Source organism: Staurois parvus, unplaced genomic scaffold (assembly GCF_062004578.1).
Source record: "Staurois parvus isolate SC_StPar_1 unplaced genomic scaffold, SC_StPar_1.0 ptg000165l, whole genome shotgun sequence".
Taxonomy (NCBI): domain Eukaryota; kingdom Metazoa; phylum Chordata; class Amphibia; order Anura; family Ranidae; genus Staurois; species Staurois parvus.
Genome location: NW_028317961.1, coordinates 461,947 through 487,981, shown reverse-complemented (window position 1 = coordinate 487,981; position 26,035 = coordinate 461,947). Strand labels below are relative to the sequence as shown.

The 26,035-nt window shown below is 39.7% G+C and overlaps 1 protein-coding gene across 12 annotated transcripts in view; it reads left to right on the top strand.

Annotated features, from left to right (window-relative positions):
* Positions 1–26,035, top strand: part of LOC149462829 (receptor-type tyrosine-protein phosphatase kappa) — a 571,684-nt gene that overhangs the window by 126,422 nt on the left and 419,227 nt on the right. For all 12 annotated transcript variants that reach the window (XM_089676124.1, XM_089676123.1, XM_089676120.1 and 9 more), the window contains exon 3: positions 24,036–24,307. In XM_089676124.1, the coding sequence (XP_089532250.1) occupies positions 24,036–24,307 (272 nt within the window). The remainder of the gene's footprint in view (positions 1–24,035; positions 24,308–26,035) is intronic.

Here is a 26,035-nt window from a genome sequence, read left to right as displayed (position 1 = left end):
TAATATTTAGGGTAGCGCTGCACCATACTTTTTATAATCTCCTAAATGTGCAAGGGTTTACTAACTTTAGCAGCGTGCCGCCCTTTGAGAGAGCCGTGCCACGTCCGCAGTCCACGAACCCGGAATGTAGACTGGGTGAAGATAGAAGCTTACTAGCACATTATGCTTTTAACTTTCAGGGAGTAGTTGTTTTTTTTTTTTTCGTTTTATTATTTTGTGGTTTACTATCACTTTAAGGCCTCATGAACACTGGACGTTTATGAAGCTGTCTGACATTTTTTTCCTGCCTCTAAATGCCCCTGCATGTTAGCCTATGTGTCTATGCACACATAAGTGTTTGGAGAAGTTCAGAGGCATGAAAAAAGACCCACTGCCAGTACATCCAGTACATTAGCGCTAGGTGCATTTAGCACTTGAACATTATTTTAATGTCAACATAAATTATTATTCTGGTCAGTGAAATGAATTAACGCCCAAGCACTTGACACACCTAAACACACTTCATGCATTTGCAAGCATCAAGTGTTTTGTCTGCTAAAACTCCATTGCCAGGAGGAAAGGCATCTAGGAGAGATAGCAAAAATGTCCTGTGTGCATGAGGCATTGGGTGGGTACTGCTTTTGCACCCCAGAGGGTCTGTAGGAGAGGAGGGTCCACAGCAAGGAGAGATTGGAAACGGATGCTTTCCATTTTTCTTCATAACCCAGTATAATCAAGTAATTTTCACTTTCTTCATTACTTATTTCCTGATGCGACACATTACATGTAGTCCTTTGTCCCATCTTTGATGCCATAGAAGACTAGCTGAAGTTTTGGATAATGCCTGTCCCCCCTCCTTGGCATGCCAGCCAACACCACAGCTAGCAGGGGAGACAGCATTTTGATAGGCAGCACCTGTCAATGGCTCTCAGGACTTGCCTCTGCATTCTGGTGCTTGCCTCAGGTAAGTCCTGGGAGCCGGAGAAAGATGCTACATAAAAAAGCAGCCACCTTCTTACTAGCTGTGATGTTGGGCGGTTGTGCGCCAAGGTGGGAGTCCCCTGTCATCCAGCTAGTGTTTTAGGGTACTTAGGAAAATGGAACAAAGTACTCCATGTATATTGTCCCATGAGGAACTGAATAAAATAAAAAAATTGTGATAAATCAGCAGAATACACTAGCTTGCTGTGTGAAAGTGCCTATGGACATAATTATTGTGATTTCTGGCCAATTCTAGGCCTAAAAAAGCAGTGGCAGCTTAACCAGATATGTGTACTTTGACTTTATGTCCATGGCCAGATTTGTTCATATACATGAGCCAAAGGTTGAAAAGAACAATGTGAGAATTTTGTATGAATAAGAAGGGTGTACCAAGTGTAATTCCAAAATTATGGAATTCCTGCCTTTCATGTGTCTGTCTCTGAATGGCATTTAAATGTTCTCTGATCATGGCCATAATTGTACTGTAGTTGTAAACCACCTACATAAATGGTGTAAGTGTAAATCCTGCGTTGAGTCATGCTTTGTAATTGTAAAGCAGGACCTGCCACTCCTTATTTTGTGTGTTTATAAGAAAATGAAGGTATTTTGTATATATCATTTTTCCTTGTCCGAGAGAGTACCTAGTGGGTGGGTGTGTCAAATATTGGTTGCATATAGTCAGGTTTCTCTCTAATGAATTTAAATAACTTAAAATAGAATAACTGATTCATGGGTGCTTAAAGAAGTTGTCTCACGGGATTTGCTAAACTGGAATTTTTGCAGGTATAGCAATGTGAAACATTAAAAATAAGTGCCTATACTGTTTAAAATCCAGTAATACACTCACTCTGCTCTGCACATGCTCACTTGTTCTATATTTTTTTTGTGCCTGTGCCAAAAATGTAGAAGCTGATCTGCTAACAGTCTTAAGATTTACTGCTGCTCAGAGGCTCTGGGCTTCTGCAAAATGGCAGCCTCCAGCAAAAAGAAACAGGAACAGTGCTGGAGGCTACTTACAGAACACACTAATTTTAGTAGCATAAATATTAATGTGGAATGTATGTTCCTTGCTAAAGAATATTATTTTTTAGTATTTTAAGTTGTTATGGCTTAAATTCCACTTTAAATCCCCCAGTGAACCCAGTGCACACTGCAGTTAGTCCCGTCAAAATCTGTGTAGGTTGTCAGCTCACCACTCCCCTGCTTACTGCTATCTGACAACACTGGATGAAGGCTGAGGGATCTGTTCTAAAGCCAGGTATACTCTAGTAGATTTTTTAACAACATTTTTAACAAACTTTTGTACAGAAATTTTCAGTACATTTGACAGCTTGATTAATGCCTAAGAGTTCAAAATTTTGTCTCCTGGTAACATTTGGTTTTGGAGAGAATGGACTTTACTGAACAAAAATCACATACGCTGCTAGAAATGCATTAATTCGAGAACATTTTTTCCATCCTGTTTTTTTTTTTTTTTTTTTTTTTTTAATTCTCTCAGCACTGAAATCTAAAATGAACGTCAATTTAACCCCACAAAGATGATTATAGAAAATAAAATGAATGTTCCTAAAATTTTTGAACAAAAATCTACTACTGTACACCCAACTGCAGTTCAGGCTGACAATACATAGAGGAGAGGGGCATGACAAAGTGCTCACTATAGACAGCACATAACCCCCCCTGTGCCTCCTCTGCTATACCCTTCTAACAGCTTCATTGTAATAAACACATTTCTGTGTACCAAAGAGACTAAGCTGAGACTTGTTCAAGGCCAGCTTTGCAGGGAAAGTGGAGTACAAACTGTCAGCTTTTTATTTTCTTTTAATGACATCTGCTGGAGTTGCCATTATTCACAAAGACACTAGCCATCAACAATATAAGTCCTCTACTACACTACTCTACCTAGAATTCGTGTACAGGCTGGTTTGTGGTGTTGTGGGTTTTTTTTTTTTTTTTTGGACTGACTGTGCTTTACTGCATCAGCCATCTTAACACAAGCTGACCGTTTCTATTCCACACGCTTTCCCTGAATAGCTGGTGGTGGCAGGTATTGGATAAGTCTTTCTCTTTAGTAGCAGATGTTTGTTCTCTACATTGAAGGTGTCACAAGGGTATAGCAGAGGAGGCACAGGGTGGTAAAACAGGCAGAGCTACAGCGGAGGAGTGGGTAGGGAGTTGTGCAGGATCTCCTGTGTGCACTCTCACACCTGGAGGAGGCGGCAGAGGGTTGCAAAATGAAAAGCTGCCTTCAGTATTGTGACGGTACCTACTTCATAGGAACACTCCTAATTTGTGGATCTACAGCCAGTACTGATGAAAATAAAATGTCTTTTCACTTGAAAACCATGGCACAGATGTGATCGGGACTAAGTGCAAGGTGCAGTGGCAGCTTTAACAAGCATTTTAAACTTCTGGTGAGAGTTCTTTAAATTCATTTTTGCTCCACTTTAGCCCATACGGACGTGCTCATTTTTTTCCTGTATTTGTTCAGGTTTCAATAAGTTGTATAGTTGCACACGCACTAAAACTCTACTTGCGTGGCAGTGCTTACATCTGTGTATCTGGCCCAGGGATTGCAAATTCTCGTGGTTCAGAGTTGACATGGGTTCTTTTGTGAAACCTTTGAACAATTAATCCTCAGCGTGCCGTTTGACACTGTTCCATTTAGTGAGCAGATGTTGCATGGGCTGCGCTTGCATTGGAGATTATACCAAAGTTTGCCTCTAGTCATTCTTGCTTAAGGCCATTTTTGTCCAGAGAAGAGAGCATGTTACTGATATAATATCTTGGGTTTTATTCCGAGCTCTGAGCTGTCAGAACAAGGTATGTTTGGATAATAGTTTATCTGAGCTGACTGATTATATTGCTGGGATCAATGTAAAGCTTTTGTAGAAGTGGAGAGGAGCAACAAATGCACATTTATGAAAGCTGCTGGGCATTTTAAAACCTCATTTAGCAATGAGATCAAGTAAAACTGTGTTCCATATTTACACATACATTTTCCTCCTGAATACATTTGATTAATCTGTAAATGAAAAAGGACCATGCAATGGTATGTTCAGAACTGTTGCCAATTACCACTTAGGCTCCATGCACACTGGGCATTTTAATAAATGTTAGTCACGTTAAAACCGAGAGTTTAAAAAAAAAAAAAAAAAAATTGTTTTTTTGTATTAGCGTTAGCGTTTTTTTTTTAATGGTTTTTTTCTTACAAAAATTTTTTTTTTCCTGGTCTATAAAAGCCGGTTTTACTATGTTTTTCAGCATTAGCATGTTTTTCAAGCTACAAAACTCCTCTAGAAACCCACTAGTCCTGGGTTTTTTCTCCAGGCAAAAAATGTCAAAGCCAAAAAACATTGATTACACTGTTCAACAGGTAAAAAGTTTCGGGCATAAAATTAGCTAATCTTACATAATTTTGGGGTGCTGAAAATGAAAATGACCCTAAAAAATGTTGATTGGCTCTAGTTTCCATGATATATTCACCCATCTAATGACGTAAGCCATTCAAAATTATGATGCAACTTCAGCTGCATATTGCGCAATTGATACTGGTGACCAATAGAAAATTGCATGTATACTGAGATGATGCAATATTAGCCTTTAATTGCATCACTTCACTGCATAAAAGCTGCAGTATCTGTAGCTGATTGTAGTTCGACAGCGTCTTTACATTTCATTTTATGCTTATATAGGCTACTCAGTAATGCCTCGAACTTGTGTGAATAAAGCAGATAATTTCTGCTATATCTGCGGTGAAATAACTTTTATCTCACAAAAAAGGAGGATAACAGGAATGATTAAGAAAGCCTACAACTTGTATTTTGGCTGCAAGATAGGAGACCAGGACAAGAGCTGGGCACCACATATATGCTGCAATTCTTGTGGGACGGCACTGGAGCAATGGTTGAATGGAAAAAAGGCATTTATGCCTTTCGCTGTGCCAATGATTTGGAGAGAGCCAACAGATCATGTTAGTAATTGTTACTTTTGTATGGTGCCTCCAATTGTAAAAGGGCTAAATAAGAAGAAAAAGTTATCTGTGCACTATCCAAATATTCCATCAGCAATACGTCCAGTTCCTCATGGAGAGGGGCTACCAATTCCTAAAGCACCAGAATCCTTCGTGGTTGAGTCAAGTGAGGAAGAACCTGAAGCGTGTAGTCACGTGCAGTTGTAAGAGATAGCCCTTTCCTCGAATACAAGAGAAAAGCCAAGAGAAGCAAAACCGACACAAACTGAAGACAAAAATAGTGAGAATCCTAAGTATTAAAATGATTCAACTTAGCTTATGGCTATAATTTTTCTTGGTAATCCTATGCAAGATATTATGCCATTTAGGCTTTGTTAGGTAGTCAATATCACTTGCTTTATATTTGTGGAAAGACATCTATCTATATAATAATTGTGCATTATGTAGTCATTACGCCTATAGTAGAAAACTTTCCGTTTACAGAAAAACTAGAGCCAATTGACAAATTTCATTGTTATATTTGAACTCAGAATGTGAAATTCATTAAGAAATGGATCCTTTTGTTTCCAAAACTGGCAAAAAATAAAAATTTGTTGAACAGTGTTACAGTTTGTGTGCATGGACACATAGAATAACATGCGTGGGGGTTTACTAGCTGTAGAAAAAAAATGTCAAAAGCAAAAACAGCTGCTGTAAAAATATCCAGTGTGCATGAGGACTTAAAACATAAAGTATAATAACCTTTTGGTCAGTTTTGTTGAAAGATTTCCTGTTTTTTGTTACTTTTCAAGTAAAGTTTTAACTTAAAATGCAAGGCCAGCATGCTTGATAGCATCCTGTGTGTAGATGACAAGTGAATATAGGTTTAAGCCTAAACCCCAGGCAGATATCAAAGACACCTGTTAATGCAGATCTGTAGGAGGGAGAATCAGTACAAGGAGCCAATCAGATGTGCTGCCTTGAAAGGAGCATGCTAATAGAAGGAGAGATCAAAGCGAGAGATGTTGTTTCTCCCATTTACTGTCCAGTCACAAAGTGGGGATGTGGAGTGGAGTTGTAAATGAAAGTGAATGTACAGAAGAGAACGATGAGTTGCTGTTCCCTGCTAAACAGGGCAGTGTTGTGTGGCAGAGCTGTGTAAATCTCAGGACTGGATGGTCAGACTTACAATTCCTTTGGTATGTAAAACCACCCTAGCGTATGCATTTCATCTGTGTTTAGCTGTTTGCCTAGAGAGAGTTCAGCTTTAAAGTAAATATCTGCTTAAAAAAACAGGGTATTTGATGCAACGACCTGGAACTAATATGCTACAAATTCACACACTCAGCTCAGGGTTTAACTCTCCTAGGATGGAGAATGTGGAATGCATCTCTCCTCTGAGCTATTCTTATAGTGAATTCAAGCTGATCCACCTGCCTCTCAAATCTAGGGGCCTGTTCATGCCAGTAAACACATGGTACTATTCATTTAGAATAGCACCCCAATGCACTGACACAATGCACTGCAGCACATAGATGTAAAAGAGAAGTTTGTTGTATTAACCACTTGCCCTCCAGAGGCTTTACCCCCCTTCGTGGTAGGGCAATTTTTTGGGATACGGCACTGCATTACTTTAACAATTGCGCGGTCATGCAACTCTGTAAATTTATATCCTTTTTTCACAGAAATAGTTTTCTTTCTATGGCATTTGATCACTTCTGCGTTTTTTTTTATTTTTTGCGCTATAAACAAAACAATTTTTTTGACTTTTTTCTATTAAAAATGTCCAGTAAAAACATTTTTAAAAAAATCTAATTTTCTCATAACTTGGGCCGAAATGTATTCTGCTACATGTCCTTGCTAAAAAAAAAAAAAAAAAAAAAAAAAGAAAAAAATCCCAATACATGTAAATTGGTTTACGTGAAAGTTATAGCATCTACAAATGGCAGTGTATATACTGGAATTTTTTAAAAACATTTTTTTATACTAGTAATGGTGGCAAATGGAGACACAGAAAAAGGGCGCACCGACCTAATGCATTATCGTTTAAAATATTTATTGAAGAAACAAAGTAAGTATCATACTCACAATAGACAAAACACAGGCATGTCAAACTGAACAGGATGTATGATCCAAACAACATCTGAGTCCATACGATAGAACCCTGGATGACCAACTGGCTAACGCGTTTCGAGGACACAACCTCTTCCTAAGAGCCAACCAGATTTTAAACGATAATGCACTAGGTCAGCGCGCCCTTTTTCTGTTTCTTCATTAGCATCTAGTGTATTTGGACCACCCCGGTCTGTTGAGGGCAGCAAGCAGTGCATATTCCAGAAAATTCCAGAACATTTCTATTGGGTCTACTGAGTTTTTTCCCTAGCTCAGGAGAAAAGTGTTTGTTGCAATGGTGACAATTGGTGACTTATGGCGGGACAGCAGTGGGCATTCTGACACTGGGGGGGGGAACTGACTGTCACTGACATCCCCAGTGACACTAATACAGTGATCAGTGCTAATAAAAAGCACCGACACTGTACTAATGACACTGGGCAGGATGGGGTTAACATCTGGGGTGATCAAAGGGTTAACTGTGTGCTGTTTTACTGTATGTGCTGTGTGTGTTTTACAGTATGTGCTGTGTGTGTGTTTTACAGTATGTGCTGTGTGTGTGTTTTACTAGGGAAACCTACACAGCAGGATTGTTACTGCTGGCAGGAGAGAGACCTGTGGTGTGTACACACAGGTCTCTCACCTATCAGTGATACTCGGCGATCGACGGGAATCTCTAGGACCCTGTGATTGACATCTGTAGCCACCAATGGCGGTGCTAAATCACGTATATATAGGTGATTTTGCGCAGCCCTGCCGCCCTGTAGCAGTAGTTATGCTATAGGGCAGTAGGGAAGCTGTTAAACGTATGTGTAAACCCTCACCTTGTAAAACAAACCATTCAGTTTAAAATGAAAGGTAAAACATTTATGTATAGATGGAAAGAAAAACACACACTTTCACTTTTATTTTTTATGTAAGTGATCACATTCCCTCTCTTGTCAGCTGCGTAAGAGCTGGGCAAGAAGAAACAGCAGCACACTGATCTTCCCATTGTAAGGCTGTGTAGGGGGAAAAGGTTGTCAGCAGAAATCTGATCATTGGAGGAGAGCAGGCTGAGTTCCCAGCATAGCTAGAGAACGGACCATGGTATGCTCTCCTGCTTAGTGTGGTCAGTTTTGAATAGGAAAGCAAAGGGACTGGAAGGAATACCAGGGATTTCACACAAAGGAAGCGATGCAAAGAGGACTGGATACTTTTTCATACAAGTACATGGTACAGCAGACACATATCAGGAATACGAGATGCTGGGTTTACATATTCTTTAAGGAAAGTGTAGTATGCATCTTCTTTGGTGTGTTGCAGACCATTCACAGTGACACAGAGCACATGATACATGCAATCATTTGTGCCCACAGAATGCACCAATGTGAAAGGCCCTTAACAAAAGACAGTTATCCTAAGTTCCAGAAAGCTGGTGATTTTGCTTTGAACTAATCACTTGGTGGTTGCAAGTGTGTATGTATTTATTTTGTTTTAACATTTTCCTGCATAACGTTTGTAATGATATATACATAGAAGGAAAGCCAGATGTGCATATTTGCTCATTACATATGTAGGCTCTATGTCCTCGCTGTGCCACACAACAGATGTACTTTACTACATCATCTTGCAGTGCTAGGCTACGGATCACCTAGTGTTTGTCACAAAGTATAAAAATAGTATTTTCAGTACATCTCTGTAACACATACACATGTATCCATGTTTTAATCCCTTTTATAAAATGATTTCAAATACAGAAAAATGCCTATGAGGGCTTATTCGGATGTGCAGTTACCATCCCCCCTTCCTTTTTCAACCCTGAAAGTGCAAACTCACTACATACTATACATTGCACCCAATTATATAGTGGCTCCATTCAGTTTTTGCCTGCATGTGTACAGCCTTGTGCAACTGCGTCTCCTTGTGGGTGTTCAGGGACAGTAAAACTTCAGCTAAACAGCCTGCTTTTCCTGCTCACCCACTGCCTTTGTGAACAAGTCCTTAATCTTCCAGAAATCCAGTATGCGCTTAACTTGCCATCTGAGCTGACAGCTCTACTAGTGCTGCACTGACCACTGCAGTTCACGGGTTTTCTGGCAGACCAACAAGGATTTTTTTTTTTGTTTTGTTTTTTTGTTCTTGCAACATATACAGGGAATGTGCATATATTGGAGAAGGATACTACATAGTTGTGGGGTTTTTTGGGGGGTTTTTTTTGTGTGTTTTCTGTTTGTAGTTTGTGTTTTTGTGGTTTTGTGGTTTTGTGTGTTTGTGGTTTTGTGGTTTTGTGTGTTTGTGGTTTTGTGTTTGTGGTTCTGTGGTTATGTTTTTGTTGTTTTTTTTTGTTTTGTTTTTTTTTAAGTTTGCCCAGTCATAAACTTTTACATTGTGTAAAAGTGTGTCTGAAGTCTTCCGTCAACAGTACTCAAAGTAGAGAAGCAGAATGATTGCAGAGCTCTTTCTGTATCACCAGTATAGAAAATCAAGTCTGTAAAATGTGAAAGTCAAATGTAAACTTATTTCATGGTAAATCATTCTATGGTAAGGCTGGCCATACATGGGTAGATTTTCAGCCGAGAATACAGGTAAGAGAAGTTGTACGGAAATTCTTTGCACATACGATGAATGGACAAATGTCCAAAAATTGTCTTTTGCGTCTAATCGATTTTAAAACAAATGTAATTTCTGAACGATAACCACATACACTGGCTGAAAATTGATTTGATCGAGAGGTTTTCCTTCCTGCCCCTTCAACTTTTCCTGTTACTGGTGTCGAAAACAAACATCAGTTTGACCCCACTAATGATTAGAAAATAAAACAAATATTCTTGAAACTAAAATTCTCGAAAAATCTGAACACGTATGGTCAGCTTAACTACGAATATGTGCTCATGGGAAAGAGTCTTTAAGTAGTACCATTTCCTGACCTAACCTTGTGTTCTCGAGTGCTCTGTAAGACCTGAGATTTCAGCTCCCTTGTACTTGGTGCCAGGCATTACTTGGTACAACCTGGGAGTGTCACATAACAAAGAGCAGATGCTGTCATTGTATAACAAGCTGCCATTTGAAGGGTTGTGGATTGTCTCCTTTTACTGTAGTGTTTCCTTACTTTTGTAGCAATCTGCCGTTCTGAGTGCTAAGAGAAAAGACACATGTAACACCTATATATATATGGGAATGCTGATTACATGTTCAGACATTTTGGTTAGGATATAGATGCCAAAAGGCTGAAGTAGATCTTTTATAGTTGGACCAGTAATTCTTTCCCTTGTTCCAACCAAGGTAAACATAAGTCAGCAAAATATAGTTGAAGATAGGCTTTCCCTTTTTATCTTTTTGAAGTTGGTGGATAATTTCCGCTACTCATGGCAGTTCAGCTGCTTTCCTGGAGTTCAGCTTTCAGCTGCTTTTTTATCTGCTCCATTTTTCCTCTTTTACACCCCGGTCACATCAAGCCCGACTTTGAAATTGTGCGACTTACAGTGAAGTCACACGATTTCAAAGTCGGATGACATGCCGATTTGAGGTACGATTTGCAAGACATCTGACACAGAGGTCTATGCAAATCGCACCAAAAGTAGTACATGTACTAATTTAGAAATTGGTGTAGCTCCAACCAAGTCAGAACCGCACCAATTTGACAGCTGTAATTGCAGACAATAGGGTGCGACTTGGCATACAATTTGCAAAGTGCGACCGGGGTGTTAGTTGCAACTTTGTTTCAAACTTTGTTTCAAACCTTTAAGAATTGTTGAAAAACAAAAAGTGAAATTGGGTGAATAAGTGAAAAGATGGTAACTCGCCAACATTTGTCTTGGTTAACCACTTGCCCTCCTGAGGATTTACGCCCTTTCCTGACCAGGCCATTTTTTTTGCGATACGGGGCTGCGCTATTTTAACTGACAATTGTGCAGTCATGCAACGTTGCACCCAGATGAAATCTATGTCCTTTTTTACCCCACAAATGGACCTTTTTTCAGTGGTATTTGAGCACCTCTCAGGTTTTTATTATTTGCAGTATAAAAAAAAACCAAAAAAAACCCCCGACAATTTAAAAAAAAATATATATAATTTTTTTTTTACTTTTTGCTATAAAACATATTCAATAAATTTTTTTTTTTTTTTAAATCTAATTTCGTCATACATTTAGGCCAAAATGTATTCTGCTACAAGTCTTTGCAAAAAAAAATCCCAATATGTGTAAATTAATTGGTTTATGTGAAAACTATACCGGCTACAAATGTTTTTGGTTTTTATATTAGTAATGACGGTGATCAGCAACTTATAGCGGGACTGTGACGAGCATTCTGACATGGGGGGGAAACTGCCACTGAAATCCTCAGCGACACTAATACAGTGATCAGTGCTAATAAAAAGCACTGACGCTGTACTAATGGCACTGGGCAGGAAGGGGTTAACATCTGGGGCAATCAAAAGGTTAACTGGGTGCTGTGCGCTGTTTTACTATGTTGTCTGTGTGTGCTTTACTATGTAAGCATACTGTTTTGTAATGCTCTGCTATGTCGGTGTCACAGCTGTAGCCACCAATGGCAGCGCAGGTAGGGTGGCGCGCACACTACCCAGAAATACAAAATCACGTATATATACAAGATTATGCGCAGCCCTGTTGCCCTGTAGCAGTACTTCTGCTTCACAGCCGGGTGCCCACTGCGCATGCACGAGTAGCGCTGTGCTTTGTGAATTGGTCCTGTAGTTTTCTGGGACCTGTCACATGTCCCAGAAGACTACAGAGAGGGAAGGGCAGGATGACAATTTCCGTTTCCAGTCGCCTTAGCGGATACCTGCCAATTTCTCCCCCCTTCCTCTTAATGGGGAGTGGGGGACCAGTCCTTAAAGCGGACCTTCCTCTTTTGGGTGCATCTCCGCTTTAAGTAAGCATATAGAAATCCAAAGTATAGTCATCATCATAGAGATAGAGCTGATAGAACATTCTTCCTATCAAATGTCCATGAACACCTAATTAACCCTGTTTGATTCTCATAGGAGATAAAACAACACTTAGGCTAAGCTATTCAGTTTAGCCTCATAAGGTGGTGTATAAAACGTGGGACATCCATGGGCAGAAGTATTTTACTTCCCACAATGAGTTACTTTGAGACTGATTGATGTCATTTAATGAGTGGAGAAAGGATGTTTGCTTACAGCATATCTAAACTCAAAAGTGGTATTTTCACCTGGTAAACCAGACAGTAAAGCCAGTCATACATGGACTGAATTCGGAAATTAATTTTCTTTTGATTCTTTCGAAAATTTTAAGAATTTTTGTTTGAATTTTGCACCATTAGTGGGCCACAGCAACTACCGATTTTTGAGCGACCATCAGATTTGAGTGATCGAGCATGTTGGAAAATTTTTTGAAAAACAAATGGATTTCTAATCAATGATAGGAGAATTGTGCGATAAATGTAATTGAAAAAGAAATGTGCATTAGCAGTGACCTGTAAAGAAAAGAAATTCTGGCCACGAAAATTCATTTCTGTAGCAACATGAAGTGAAATTTAAAGGCTTGGTTGGTCGAATTTCGAAATCAATAGTGTCACCATTGGAATACAAAACACAAAATTTCCTATTTTTTTCTTTAAAAAAATTCATTTGGAATTTGACCCATGTATGGCCTGCATACGTTTATTTTTTAGCCCCCTTTAACAGACTGAGCTGTCCAGAGAACATTCTGGTTAGAGGGTTGAGACAAACTAGTTCACACTGACAGGGGTGCTTACAATAAATATGTATGTAAAACCTTTATCTCAAAAGAAAAGAAACTGCTGAAAAATGATAGCTGGAGTTGGACTTTAATTTGCTAGTCAATTTCATATAAATTTGTCAGTCTAAGCTCTGGTTCACACCGTGCGACTTCAGGTGCCACATGCAATTTACAAATCACACCTGAAGTCACATCTAATGTATTTCTATGGCAGTGTCTTAATCAGTGCGATTTGAAATAGCACGATTTAAAAAATAGTTTCTGCGCTACCTTTTTCAGATTTCATTGCAATTTGCATTGACTTCTGTTAAATGAAGTTGTAAGCCACAGTGAAATCGGAGGTACAAATCGCACTGATAACACTACCCAGACAGTTCCTTTGATCTCATGGCTTTTGCTCTGATACAGTATGCTTTGTCAGCTCTGAGACCTTTTACAGTTCTGTACACTGCAGCTGAAAAACTCACATTCAGGAGCTGTTCAGCGTTTTTTCAGCAGCTCCTGAACTCTCCCTAATGTTTTCCTATGGGTCCATGTATACGTCGTCGTTTACAGGCAGTTGAGTTTACAGCTGTTATTTTGAATGCACCAAACTTGCGTTCAGGAGTAGATTTTGCCTGCGTTTAACCACGTTTATAAGCGTTTGCATTTAGAAGCGGTTTTAACTGTTCTATGCACAGATGCTGTCCGGAGCCTTTTTTCATCATCAGAAATGCATGAAAAGCATTTTCCATGTATTCAAATGGACCCAGTACACCAGTGCAGTCATCTTCCAGGCTTTGCGTGAAGGAAAAAATGGTAGAATGTGCTGCATTATGCTCATGATGGGATCCATAGTGAATACAACCAGGATAGACAGGTCATCTCAACACATACTGCTCTCTCTAATTCTCTCAAAATGTCTGAAATAGTTAATATTTTACTATTTTTCAGTGCAGTGTGGGCATTTTGGAAGGTCTCCTGAGGTTTTCTTTTAAAAACACTTCTAAACGCAAACGCACAAAAACGCGATATGCAAACGTGGCTAAACTGACATTTGCTAACCTACGTTTTCCAGCAGTCAGTTTCCATCGTTCAGAAGAGTTTTCCAAACACATGAACCCTTATGCACTCCATAGATGGTTCGTTTATTGGCCGATTTTTCGTCCGAAAAAAGAAACATCGGTTGTTCTGTTGCCACAAATGATTGCAAAAATCAGCTGTTTTTCGCAAATTTTCCAGCATGATCAATAAAATAAATTAGGAGGAACCGCAAAAATTGGCCGATGCCATTGCCCCACTAGCCGTGCGAAAATCGATTATTCTTTTGGACGTAAAATCGTCCGATAAACAAACTGTCTATGGCCTGCATTATTGAAAGGTGTGAACTTTCCAAATCATGTCCAATCAATAAAATTTGCCACAGGTGGACTCCAATCAAGGTGTAGAAACATCTCAGCAACAAACAGAAATAGGAGGCACCTGAGCTAAATTTCAAGTGTTGTTGCAAAGGGTCGGAATACTTATGGCAATGTTATATTTCCGTTTTTTATTTTTATTAAGTTCACAGATATTTCTAAATATCGGGTTTCACTTTGTTATTATGGGGTACGGAGTGTAGATTAATGAGAAAAAAATATGAATTTAAACGGCTGCAACATAACATTGAATAAAGTGCAGAAGGTCTGAGTATGTTATGAATGCACTGTATGTGGCCGTACTTTAAAGATTCTAGAGCTCATTTCCAAGGTGGATAGAGAGCTGCAGTCTGTATGTATGTCACTGATTTGTAAACTAGGCTTAATTGGACAATTTGTATGAGAATCCTTCTGTGGTATATGAAAGAATGTAGCGGTCATGAAAAGCCTTTTTCCTCATTGTTTGCCAGGTGGTAATGAGGAGATCACCCAGCATGCACCAAACAGGGGTTAAAAGGAAAGCTTGTAGAGATGTGTAAGGCCGGCTATACTGTTCGAATTCTATGTGGGCAGGCTGAATGTACCAAGCTGATTGATCAATCGACCAATTTGGGTACAACTGGCCTGCTGGATTCACTTGCGATTATTGCTAGCATTAATCACTGTCTTCTCCCGGCGGGGGCGACTTCCCACATTTAAAAATCACCGTTGGAGCTCTTCTAAAAGGGCTGTTGGCTGTAACTGCTATGCAGTACTATGTATTTTTTTTAATTGTAGGCCCCTAGATGTCTGTGGAGGTTTGCATACTACGCATACAGGTATTTAGATACTGGGAGCATTGTGAGGAAGCCTAATTTTGTAAGTGCCTAGGCTCATGAATGTAACCAAGGATGCGAGTATGATTCACACTTGCCCCCTCAAGTTATAATACAGCTTCATAGAGTTGCACTTTAATATTGTGACATTGATCAAATAAATTATCTGTGTGTGTTTGTATATATGTATGTATGTATATGTGTATGTGTGTGTGTATATATATATATATAATGTGTATGCATATTTTGTGTCTGTGATTACTGAAAGGATCAGTTCCTGTCTGTAGCCCAAACTGTCCTCGAATATTTTCCCTTCCAGGCCTGGGAGAAATAAAGCTCTGGACACCAAGGTGTGAAAGCTAAATCTCTGAAAGTTTAATGCAAGACAAGAACTATTGTACAGAACTCAGTGGGTGTTACTTAATTTTAGGATGACCAATGAAACATTCCACTCTTATCAGTATAGTTACGGGAAAAACAGAAACCACAAATAGCTGAGGGATACCATATAAGGTGGTTCCGTTAACCGAGAATAGAAACTATTCTCAGAAAACGAGAGAGGCCTTACAAGCGAAACTCCAAAATCAAAATTAACTGTTCACACATCTAGAAATGGAGGCATTATACAAAATGGATGCCAGTTAAAAAGACATTTCCTTACACTTATATTTGCATAAACCATATTATAAATAGGTGTCAATATTTAATGAAAAATTATGTTTAGTCTATAAATATTTACATGCACAGAAGCAACCATATGTGCCCATTACATATGCTAACTTAATTTCTTCTTATAGGTAAATTACAAGTATGCTACACTCTTTCTTTTCAGTGCAGGTCTATGGGTTTGGAAAGAAGCTGTAGGCTACAGTGAGGAAAAGAAGTATTTGAACACCCTGCGATTTTGTAAGTTTTCCCACTTAGAAATCATAGAGGGGTCTGAAATTCACATTGTAGGTGCATTCCCACGCAGAGACAGAATTTTTTTAAAAAAACCAGGAAATCACATTGTATGATTTTTAAAGAATTTATTTGTCTTGCATCGCTGAACATAAGTATTTGAACACCTAAGAAACAGCAAGAATTCTGTCTCTCATAGACCTGTTACTGTGCCTTTAAAAAGTCCACCTCTACTCCACTCAATCTAACTTAGTAGCACCTGTCTGAGCTCTTTAAAGACACCTGTCTACTCCACAGTCAGTCAGATGCCAACTACTACCATGGGCAAGACCAAAGAGCTGTCAAAAGACACCAGAGACAAAATTGTGGACCTCCGCAAGGCTGGAAAGGGCTACGGGGCAATTGCCAAGCAGCTTGGTGAAAATAGATCAACTGTTGGAGCAATTGTTAGAAAATGGAAGAGGCTAAAGACGACTGTCAGTCTCCCTCGGACTGGGGCTCTATGCAAGATCTCACCTCATGGGGTATCACTGATGATAAGAAAGGTGAGGAATCAGCCCAGAACTACAAGGGAGGAGCTGGTCAATGACATGAAGAGAGCTGGGACCACAGTTTCAAAGGTCACTGTCGGTAGAACACTACGCCGTCATGGTTTCAAATCATGCATTGCACGGAAGGTTCCCCTGCTCAAGTCATCACATGTCCAGGCCAGTCTGAAGTTTACCAATGACCATCTGGATGATCCAGAGGAGACATGGGAGAAAGTCATGTGGTCAGGTTAGACCAAAGTAGAACTTTTTGGTTTAAACTTCACTCGTTGTGTTTGGAGGAAAAAGGATGAGTTGCATCCCAAGAACACCATCCCTACTGTGAAGCATGGGGGTGGTAACATCCTGCTTTGGGGGTGCTTTTCTGCGAAGGGGACAGGACGACTGCACTGTATTGAGAGGATGAATGGGGCCATTTATTGTGAGATTTTGAGCAACAACCTCCTTCCCTCAGTCAGAGCATTGAAGATGGGTCATGGCTGGGTCTTCCAACATGACAACGACCTGAAGCACACAGCCAGGATAACCAAGGAGTGGCTCCGTAAGTAGCATATCAAGGTTCTGGAGTGGCCTAGCCAGTCTCCAGACCTAAATCCAATAGAACATCTTTGGAGGGAGCTGAAACTCCGTGTTGCTCAGTGATAGCCCCGAAACCTGACAGATGTAGAGGAGATCTGTGTGGAGGAGTGGGCCAAAATCCCTGTTGCAGTGTGTGCAAACCTGGTCAAGAACTACAGGAAACGTATGACCTCTGTAATTGTAAACAAAGGCTTCTGTACCAAATATTAACACTGATTTTCTCAGATGTTCAAATACTTATGTTCAGCAGTGCAAGACAAATAAATTCTTTAAAAATCATACAATGTGATTTCCTGAAATTTTTTTTAAATTCTGTCTCTGAGTGGGAATGCACCTACAATGTGAATTTCAGACCACTCCATGATTTCTAAGTGGGAGAACTTGCAAAATCGCAGGGTGTTCAAATACTTCTGTTCCTCACTGTAAGGCAAAATGAGCTGATCTAAGTAATATAATTTCCTATATTTATGTGAAACTGATCAAATTTAAATGTGTTTATTAAAACATTATCTATGTTTATATTTGATCCATATATCTCACTGTTGACTGAATGCAAGCAATAGATTTTCCACATTAATATTTGCCAACCAAGGACCATATGACCTAGGCTGGGAAGTTGGGAGGAGCGTTTTTCCAAGGGCCTCTTCATAGTATGCATTGTGTTAAAGTGGTTGTAAACCACAGACATGAAAATGAAAAAAGCATATCCCTCTATAGTGTGTACTTGTGCCAATCCAGAGCACGAAGTGTCGTTTCTGTTTGTTGCCTCATTCAACTGTTATAAGCATGTGACATTTCCGATAAGTTTTCCAGACACCAAGAGAAAAATGGTGACTGGGAAGGGCACAGCCTGTGATTGATAGCCTCAGCTCTGTTCCTGTGTGCTGTATGAAGGAGGGGTCGGGAGGTGTCCCTTACCTCCAGTCAGCTCTGAGTTCTCTTCACGGATTGTAACTTCAGCTCCCTGCCTCCTGCTTTTTAGAGCCGAGAGTTCCTGTGCAAATTCTACACTTTGAATGGATGTAGGGGAAAGACGTCTGCAGATAAACATGTACAACTTATGTAGGAGGATTTGTTTCTTCACTGTGTGTCATTTGAGGCCTGTCACTTCACTGGGTATATGTAAGGGTTTACAATCACTTTAAACGGCACCAAACCCTCCTATCGTTTTCAGCTGAGAAAGCTCCCATCTTGGCCTATGTTTCAACTGCCATGATGCTGCCCATGTGATCAGTTATGCCTCCAGCTATTTGATGGTGTGACAGTTTGGTTGAGAACACAACTAACGTGACCGTTACATTGCAGGGAATGTAACTGTTATTTGATGCTGAACTAAACCCATTGATTTAATGGTTTAAAAAACCAGTTACATCCTAAAATTGCTTACTATCACATTTGTTCTCTCAACCAAACCGTCGCACCATCAAATGGCTGGTGTCATAACTGCTCATATGTGCGGCATCATGGCAGTTGCAGATCAAACTGTGGCCAAGATGGCAACTTCCTTGGCTGAAAACGATCAGAGGGTTTAGTTCTGCATTAACATGTGCTGATATAAAATGCAGTAAAACTCTTAGGCTTCATGTATGTACACGAGCAACTGCTAAACTCGAGTTTAGGAACTTTTGGCATTTATTTGCCAAAGCTCCTAAACTCCACTCCATAAAAGCCTATGTATCCATATACACAAAGGCTTTTAGCAGAGTTTAGGAGCTTCAGCATTTTAGGTGAAGTTAAAGTGTTACTAAACCCACAACAGTAAAATCAGTCTGTATATGCAGTAAAGCATGCTTGTTATACTCACTGTGGAACCTAAGGGGTTAATCCTCTGCATTGTGTAAAAAGGCTTTTTGAGCCTTTACTCTCTGTTCCTCCCCTTTTTAAAGCAACTGCCTCTTATCCAGACTGATCTATAGGCATGCATGTGCTCAGTTTGGTGTGTATTGCTAGGTTTTTTTTTTTTCCCCTTGGGAGAGTGCATGTGATTAGCACAGGGCCAATCAGCACTGTCCAAACAGAGGTCAGGGGATTTCCATCCTCCTAGAGCAGAAAGAAAACTCCTCCTACAAGCTTTAACCAATGCTCTGCTGAATACTGGTAGAAGTCACAAGACTGCTATATACTGCTGATGAGAAAAGGTATTTAGCAGTTTATGTTTACTAAAATAAGTGCATTTCCATGTTCTGTGTACTGTGGGAGACCAGATATAGTGAGTGCAGAGTCCTGGGTTTAGTATCACTTTAAATCTCCCTCTCCTGAACGTGGAAGAATTGCATTTAGGATAGGAACGTTTTGTCCGCCGACCGTTGGAAAACACGGCAATCACTGTACCGCGGTTTTGCTGCGATTTGCGTTTTCCAGCGGTCAGGGTAGGCTCATGTACATGAATCCTTTCTCTATCATTTGTTACTGCACTGTGAAGATGCGAATGGACCTTTTAGGCCTCATTCACACCATACGTGCAGAAAAACTGATTGACTGCCGTGCAGATTTCACTTGCAGAGACACAAGTTTACATCAGTTTTCATGCGTGTTTTAGTTAGTTTTATACATGTTGCAGATTCTTGTGCAGAAAAAAATCTGTACGGAATACAAGCGTCATAGTCCCAGCCACGGCTCTACCTGCCTGGAGTTTGCATGTTGTCCCTGTGCCTGCGTGGGTTTCCTCCGGGTACTCCGGTTCCCTCCCACACTCCAAAGACATGCTGGTAGGTTCATTGGATCCTGTCTAAATTGTCCCTAGAATGTGTACGTATGAATGTAAGTTAGTGACCTTAGATTGTACACCCCTTGAGGGTTAGGTACTGATATGAATGTACTATATATGTATATATATATATATATGTATGTGTGTGTAAAGCGCTGCGTAAATTGACAGCGATATATAAGTACCTGAAATAAATAGTGTGAACAGTGGACATAGAGAACAATGCTTTTTTTTTTTTGTGTCCTTGTAGAAGCGGTGCAGAAAAACTCATGTCTTTGCACCATGGTGTGAATGATGCCTTTAGTCATAGGAAGAAAATGATACTTTATGCATAAAAAAATATGTTTTGGAAAAAGTTGAAATGTTGATTCATATGAAGTGAACGTTTTCATGATAGATCCAAAAAGACTCGTTAACTCAGATTTCTAAATGCACAGATGAGCATTGGAGCATTAATAAATCTGCTTATGAAATACAGTAATCAAAATATAGACAAGTAAATGAAACATTGAAGATGTGTAATGTAAATACAGAATTGTTCATGAAAAGGGTTATAGTCAGTTTAAAATGTGTGTTGTGAAAATATACTCAAGTTCCTTTTGAGGTAATAAGAGTTCCCGCAGTGAAAGGGTCATGTGTGTCTTGGGTTACCGGTCATAATGTTTCCATTGACCACGGTTTTTCTTTTTTTTTTTTTTTTTTTCTTGTTTGCTTCCCAGTGCTATTACCTTGTCCTAGAACACCTATTCAAAAGAGAATGACAAAAATTGCATTCAGGAGCTTTGACAAAGACATTTTTCTTCCCCGGTTTTCAAATAAAGACACAGGTTATCTGGCATTGGCTCCATCTGATGGATTCACCGGAGCAACAAACGCTTTTGTCTTGGAGAAATAAGCTTTGAGAGCTCTGTATCTTGGGACCTCCGAGGGGGGGGAATAAAACTTTTTTTTTTTTTTGTCTTGCTTTCTGCTCTCATTTTTCTCCCACAAATAATGATATTAGAAAATAAGAAGGATTTTTCATGTACTTTTTGCACAGAACAATTACACTTCTGGATGTGTTGTGAAGACATTATTCTTACAAGTAATTACACTCAGAGATAGAATGATCAGTCAAACCTTGTTTTAGGATACAAAAACAAAACTTGAAGTGACTTAACACACAAAAAAAAAGCTCTGCGTACAGTATATGGAGAGCATGTAAACATCTGAGCGCCATCAAACCAGAAACTATCCCGCTGAAAGGAATTAGCCTTGTAATGTAACCTCTGTGCTAATGGCTGGTTGTTGAAGGGGGATGGTAAGGTCATTTGAGAACTATGGTATGCTACATGTGCTTTGTGTAAATCAGTCAGTATGATTAATATACACCACTCTTCCAAAAGTAAAGCTTTAATGGGTGTCCTGACTGGTCACTGAAACTGTTTTTTTTTTTTTTTTTTTTTTTTTAAGAACAGTCTTAAATAATGTTGCTATATTATTTTCACTTTTTCTGTCTAAGGCTGACTATACAAGTTTCTTAGTTTTCTGTCCAATTTCTGCCCAATTTACTTTAGATTTACCTTCAACTATGTAGGTGCAAGGGCCTGCCTAATTGGATACAATTGAAAGTGTTGTTTAGGTTTGACCTCATATTATATGGTTTTTGGTAAATCATCTAAAGCAAAAATCTCAAGAAAATTGTATAATGTATTGTCAGCATAAGACACATTTTCCTGAGCTTATTGTTGATTACATGGAAACCTTCACTTTTTAAAATAGAAATGAAAACAAAACGGTTGTTGATTAAAAGAAAAATTATAAATACTTTTTTTTTTTTTTTTTTTAATGATCACATTCCCTCTGTTCTCAGCTGCAAATGAGCTGTGGGAGGAGAAAAAGCAGTACACTGATCTTCCCAGGGAAAGGCTGTGCGGGCGGGGGGTTGCAGGTCAAGTTTGATCATTGGAGGAGTGCAGACTGCGTTCCTATCAAAGCTAGAGAACTGACCACGCTGTGTTCTCCGTAGTGTGGTAAATTTTTAAGGAGAGCAGAGGGACTTCAGGGATTTCACACAAAGGAAGCAATGCAAAGAGAACAGGATACTTTTTCATACAAGTACATGGTACAGTTGGCACACATCAGGAATAGGAAGCGTTGGTTTTACATATTCTTTAAGTCTTTTGTGCTCTCAGGGGCATCTAATAATAAAACCGTGTACCAAAAATAAAATCTTAACACTGCAAACTTTGACTTGGGCACCTAAGCCCAAGTTGAAGTTGGCAGTGTTAACTTTTTAATTTTTGGTACTGATTTTGAATTAAAAATTTTTTTTTTTCATTATAGGTGGACAAATGTATTAAAAAGTTAAAATTAAAAGTTTATTTTAACTCGTGTATTACTATTAGGCTTCATGCACACTGGATGTTTTTTTTTTTGTTTTTTAAGCTGCTTCTAGTTGTGTCCATTCACGTTAGCCTATGTGTCCATGCACACATAAACTTTTAGAGGAGTTTAGAGGCAAAAATAAAAAACCCACTGCCATTGCATTCAGGAGCAGTAGCACTTTGGCAGAAAGAGCACTTGATGTCTGCAAACACATTTAAACATGTGTTAACGCTAGGCACTTGTAAAAGTGTGTAACATGTTATAGCACGTTTAGCATTAATTCATTTCAATGTCCAAAATAAATTATTATTCTGGCCGTTGATATCAACACCCAAACTCTTGACATGCTAAACGTGCTTAACCTTTTTGAAGAGCGCTTGCCACAATAGAATGAAATGGTTCATAATTTAGATTTTTTTAAAATTTTGAATAACATAATTAACATTTTCCTCCTGTAGCCTCTGAATGCCGACAGGAGGAAAAGCCAGCTTTCAGCGGGAGGAGGAGAATGGAGGGGGGGGGGGCAGTTCCTGTATATGTTGCCCCCCACTGCCCCTCCTTTCCAAGTGTAAAACAGAATGTGACAGGGAGGTCACATGGGCTCCCTTGAGCATGGGGTGGGGTTGCCATTGCGGCCCCTGAAGCTACACCAGTGGTTGGGGGTGTGGTGAAAACACATCTCAGCAATGGGGTTTTACTGCTCCCCAAGCCACAAATGTAAATGAGCCCTCACTGTCCTGAGCCCCCCTATAATGCTGCTTTCACACTGATGCCCTGCAGGTTAAACCATACCACAAGTGCAGCGCAGTGTACCTGTGGCTTTCCTGCAGGTCAACTGCTCTTTGCCGTAGACTTCTATTATATCTTGTGGGTATGGTTCCTTTTCCGAAAGCGCACCAAACCCACAGGCTATATGAGTCTATGGCTCATTGCAGCAAACCTGCAGGAAAGCCACAGGTGCACTGCGCCGCACCCACAGATCAGTGTGAAAGCAGGCGAATAGTTGTTAACCCTTTAATGGGTGGTAATATGCCCATTGTAATAGCTCAGTGACCTTCTTTTCTTCCAGCTTCTGCTGGCATCGCTCTCCAGTCTACTAGAAATGTCCCAGGCGAAGTGCACTTGGTATCAGTCCACGTGGGACAGAAGCTGGGGCTACAGAGGGAGCTTATGCAGCTCATGCTATCTCCACAACCACCAGCTTCTGCTACTGGCCCGGGCTTAATGCACTTTGATGCTTTGGAATGGTGGGATAGCAAGCCCAGATGGTGATCAATGGGTTGCCGACCCTGGGCATGCGTCTTCCTGGTTTGAGGTTGAGGACTATAAGTGGCCCATAGGCCACAGGTTGAACACCCCTGTATTACATACTAATAGAAGCATCAAGCATTTTTTTCTGCCAAAACACTGCTTCTAGGTGGAAAGGCTTCTAGGAGAGTTAGCAAAATGTCCAGTTTGCATGAGATGTAATTATTGTAAATATTGTAAACTAACTACGCAAGTAGGTAAAAGTTGCAGTTATCTGTCTAGTTGTGCTATGTTGTAGAGGCGTGTAGCTCAAAAGATTGGCTGAAAAAGGAAAAAAAAATTGCTAATTGCATTTAGCTGGCTGGAGTTCTGGGTTATTTAGGAACAGTCCATATCCCTTGTTTTCTCAGCTAAATTTCTTCTAAAAGTGCTGTAGTCTTTGCAGTGTAAATTTTAATGAAGGACATTCAGTTCCAGGGGGGTTAGCATCTTGCGCTGTCAGATGCTGGCACTCTTATCAGATCCTTGCTCTCCATGTAGCTATAAAATCTTAGCGAAGTTGCTTTTGTCCTTTTTTTTCTTTGCAATGCTTAAACTGTTTTTGCAAACTCTGCATCCTTTTGTATAGCATCTGTATGTCCTCAAAAAGATAACATTTCCCTAGTGGAAAGGCAGTATTTCTTTTGACATTGTCACTGTTTCTAGGCACTGTATTTCAAAGATTTCTTTAACTTTCTTTAAAGGTTCCTACATGATTGTGGATTCGTCCAAACATGATCTTGGAGAAAAGGCACGCTTACAGCTTCCTAACATGAAGGAAAATGACACGCACTGCATCGACTTCAACTATCTTCTCTTCACTCAAAAAAGAGACAGTCCTGGGACCTTGAACATTTTTGTGCGGGTGAATAAAGGACCCCTTGCCAACCCTATCTGGAATGTCACGGGTGCCACTGGCAAGGACTGGCTGAGGGCTGAGCTGGCCGTTAGCACCTTTTGGCCAAATGAGTATCAGGTAAAGCCATGCTAATCTGATCATCATAACACCATTGAGTATAAAACCCATTTCTTCTAATACCATGATTATCGTTCCATTTGCAGATTAAGATGAGCTTTGTGATGATTTTACAAAACAGATTTGTGCTTTTTTTTTTTTTTTTTCTGGGAAAATGTGCAATGCTATAATGCGATGTTGTTGAAGCGTGTTAAACATGTTGTCATTGATAGAAACTGCATTGGACGATGTAATAATTATGGCTTATATTACATGACACTGCAGAGAGTTGTAAAGGCATTATTTAGGAAAATAGCTTTAAAATGGAACACCAGGCATAAATACATCCATATAAATTATTATTAATAAGTGATGTTTAAAGGCAATTAAAAAATAAAGTCATACTTACCTGCTCTGGTACTTATCTATGCAGTGGTTTTGCACAGAACAGCCCCAATCCTCCTCTTCTCTGGTCCCCCGCCGTCGCTTCTGGCCCTTCCTCCTGCCGAATGCCCCCCAGAGCAAGCAGCTTGCTATGGGGGCACTGAAGCAGACTTGCTTCCGAACCACTGCTCTGCATGTCCTTTCACACACAGAGCCATTGCTTGGCCCCACCCGCTCTCTCTCCTTATTGGCCCACTGGTTGTGATTGACAGCAACGGGAGCCATGTCTCATCCAATGAGAGTTGACTCTTGTGCATATTGCTGGATTATGAGTGGGCTGGGGTAAGTATTAGGGGAGCTGCACACAGAAGGATTTTACCTTCATGCATAGATTGCTTGAAAGTAAAAATCTTTGAGCCTTTACAACCACTTTAATTGCAAAATAAAATTACCTCTGAACAGGTATGTTTGACCATAAATAGAAGCGAAATTCACAGTTAATACATACATTTATATATACTGAAAAGTATAGCCATTGCTGTGGCTCTCATACAGAGAAGTTATTCTGTTGTTTATTCACCCCTACTCTCACTTTGTCCATTATTATTATTGTTAATATAATACAGGATTTATATAGGGCCAGTTTGCACAGCTCTTTACAATATAAAGGGGGGGACAGTATATAGCAATAATACAATTCAATACAAGAGGATTAGGCAGAGCTCACAATCTCTTAGATTGTAAGCTCCTAGGAGCAGGTCCCTCCTAACCCTTTTGTACTGAACTGTATTGTTGCTGTATTGTCTCCCTTTATAATGTAAAGTGCCGAGCAAACTGTTTGTGCTGTATAAATCCTGTATTATAAAAAGGAGGGGCAAGTGGAACAAAAGGTAATAACTATGAGGTAAGACAATGGGATTGATTTACTAAAACTGGAGAGTGCAAAATCTGGTGCAGCTCTGCATAGAAACCAATCGGCTTCCAGGTTTTTTTTTTTTTTTTGTCAATGTGTAATTGAACTAGCTAAAGTTAGAAGCTGATTGGCTGTCATACACAGCTGCACTCCAGTTTTAGTAAATTAACCCCAATGCCTGGTGTTTTGGGAAATATTGACGGAACACAACTTTAAAAATAAATATTTTTGGCCGAAATTTTGCTGCATCCCCAATTTGACTTGCTTGAAGCAAACAATATATTGGGGGGGGGGGGGATTTACTAAACTGGAGCATGCAAAATCTGGTTCAGCTCTGCATAGAAAGCAGTCAGTTTACGGGTTTTATTTTCAGCGCTTAATTGAATACGATAAAGTTGGATGCTAGTTGGCTAATATGCTCATTCTGAGTGCATCAGTTTTAGTAAATCAAC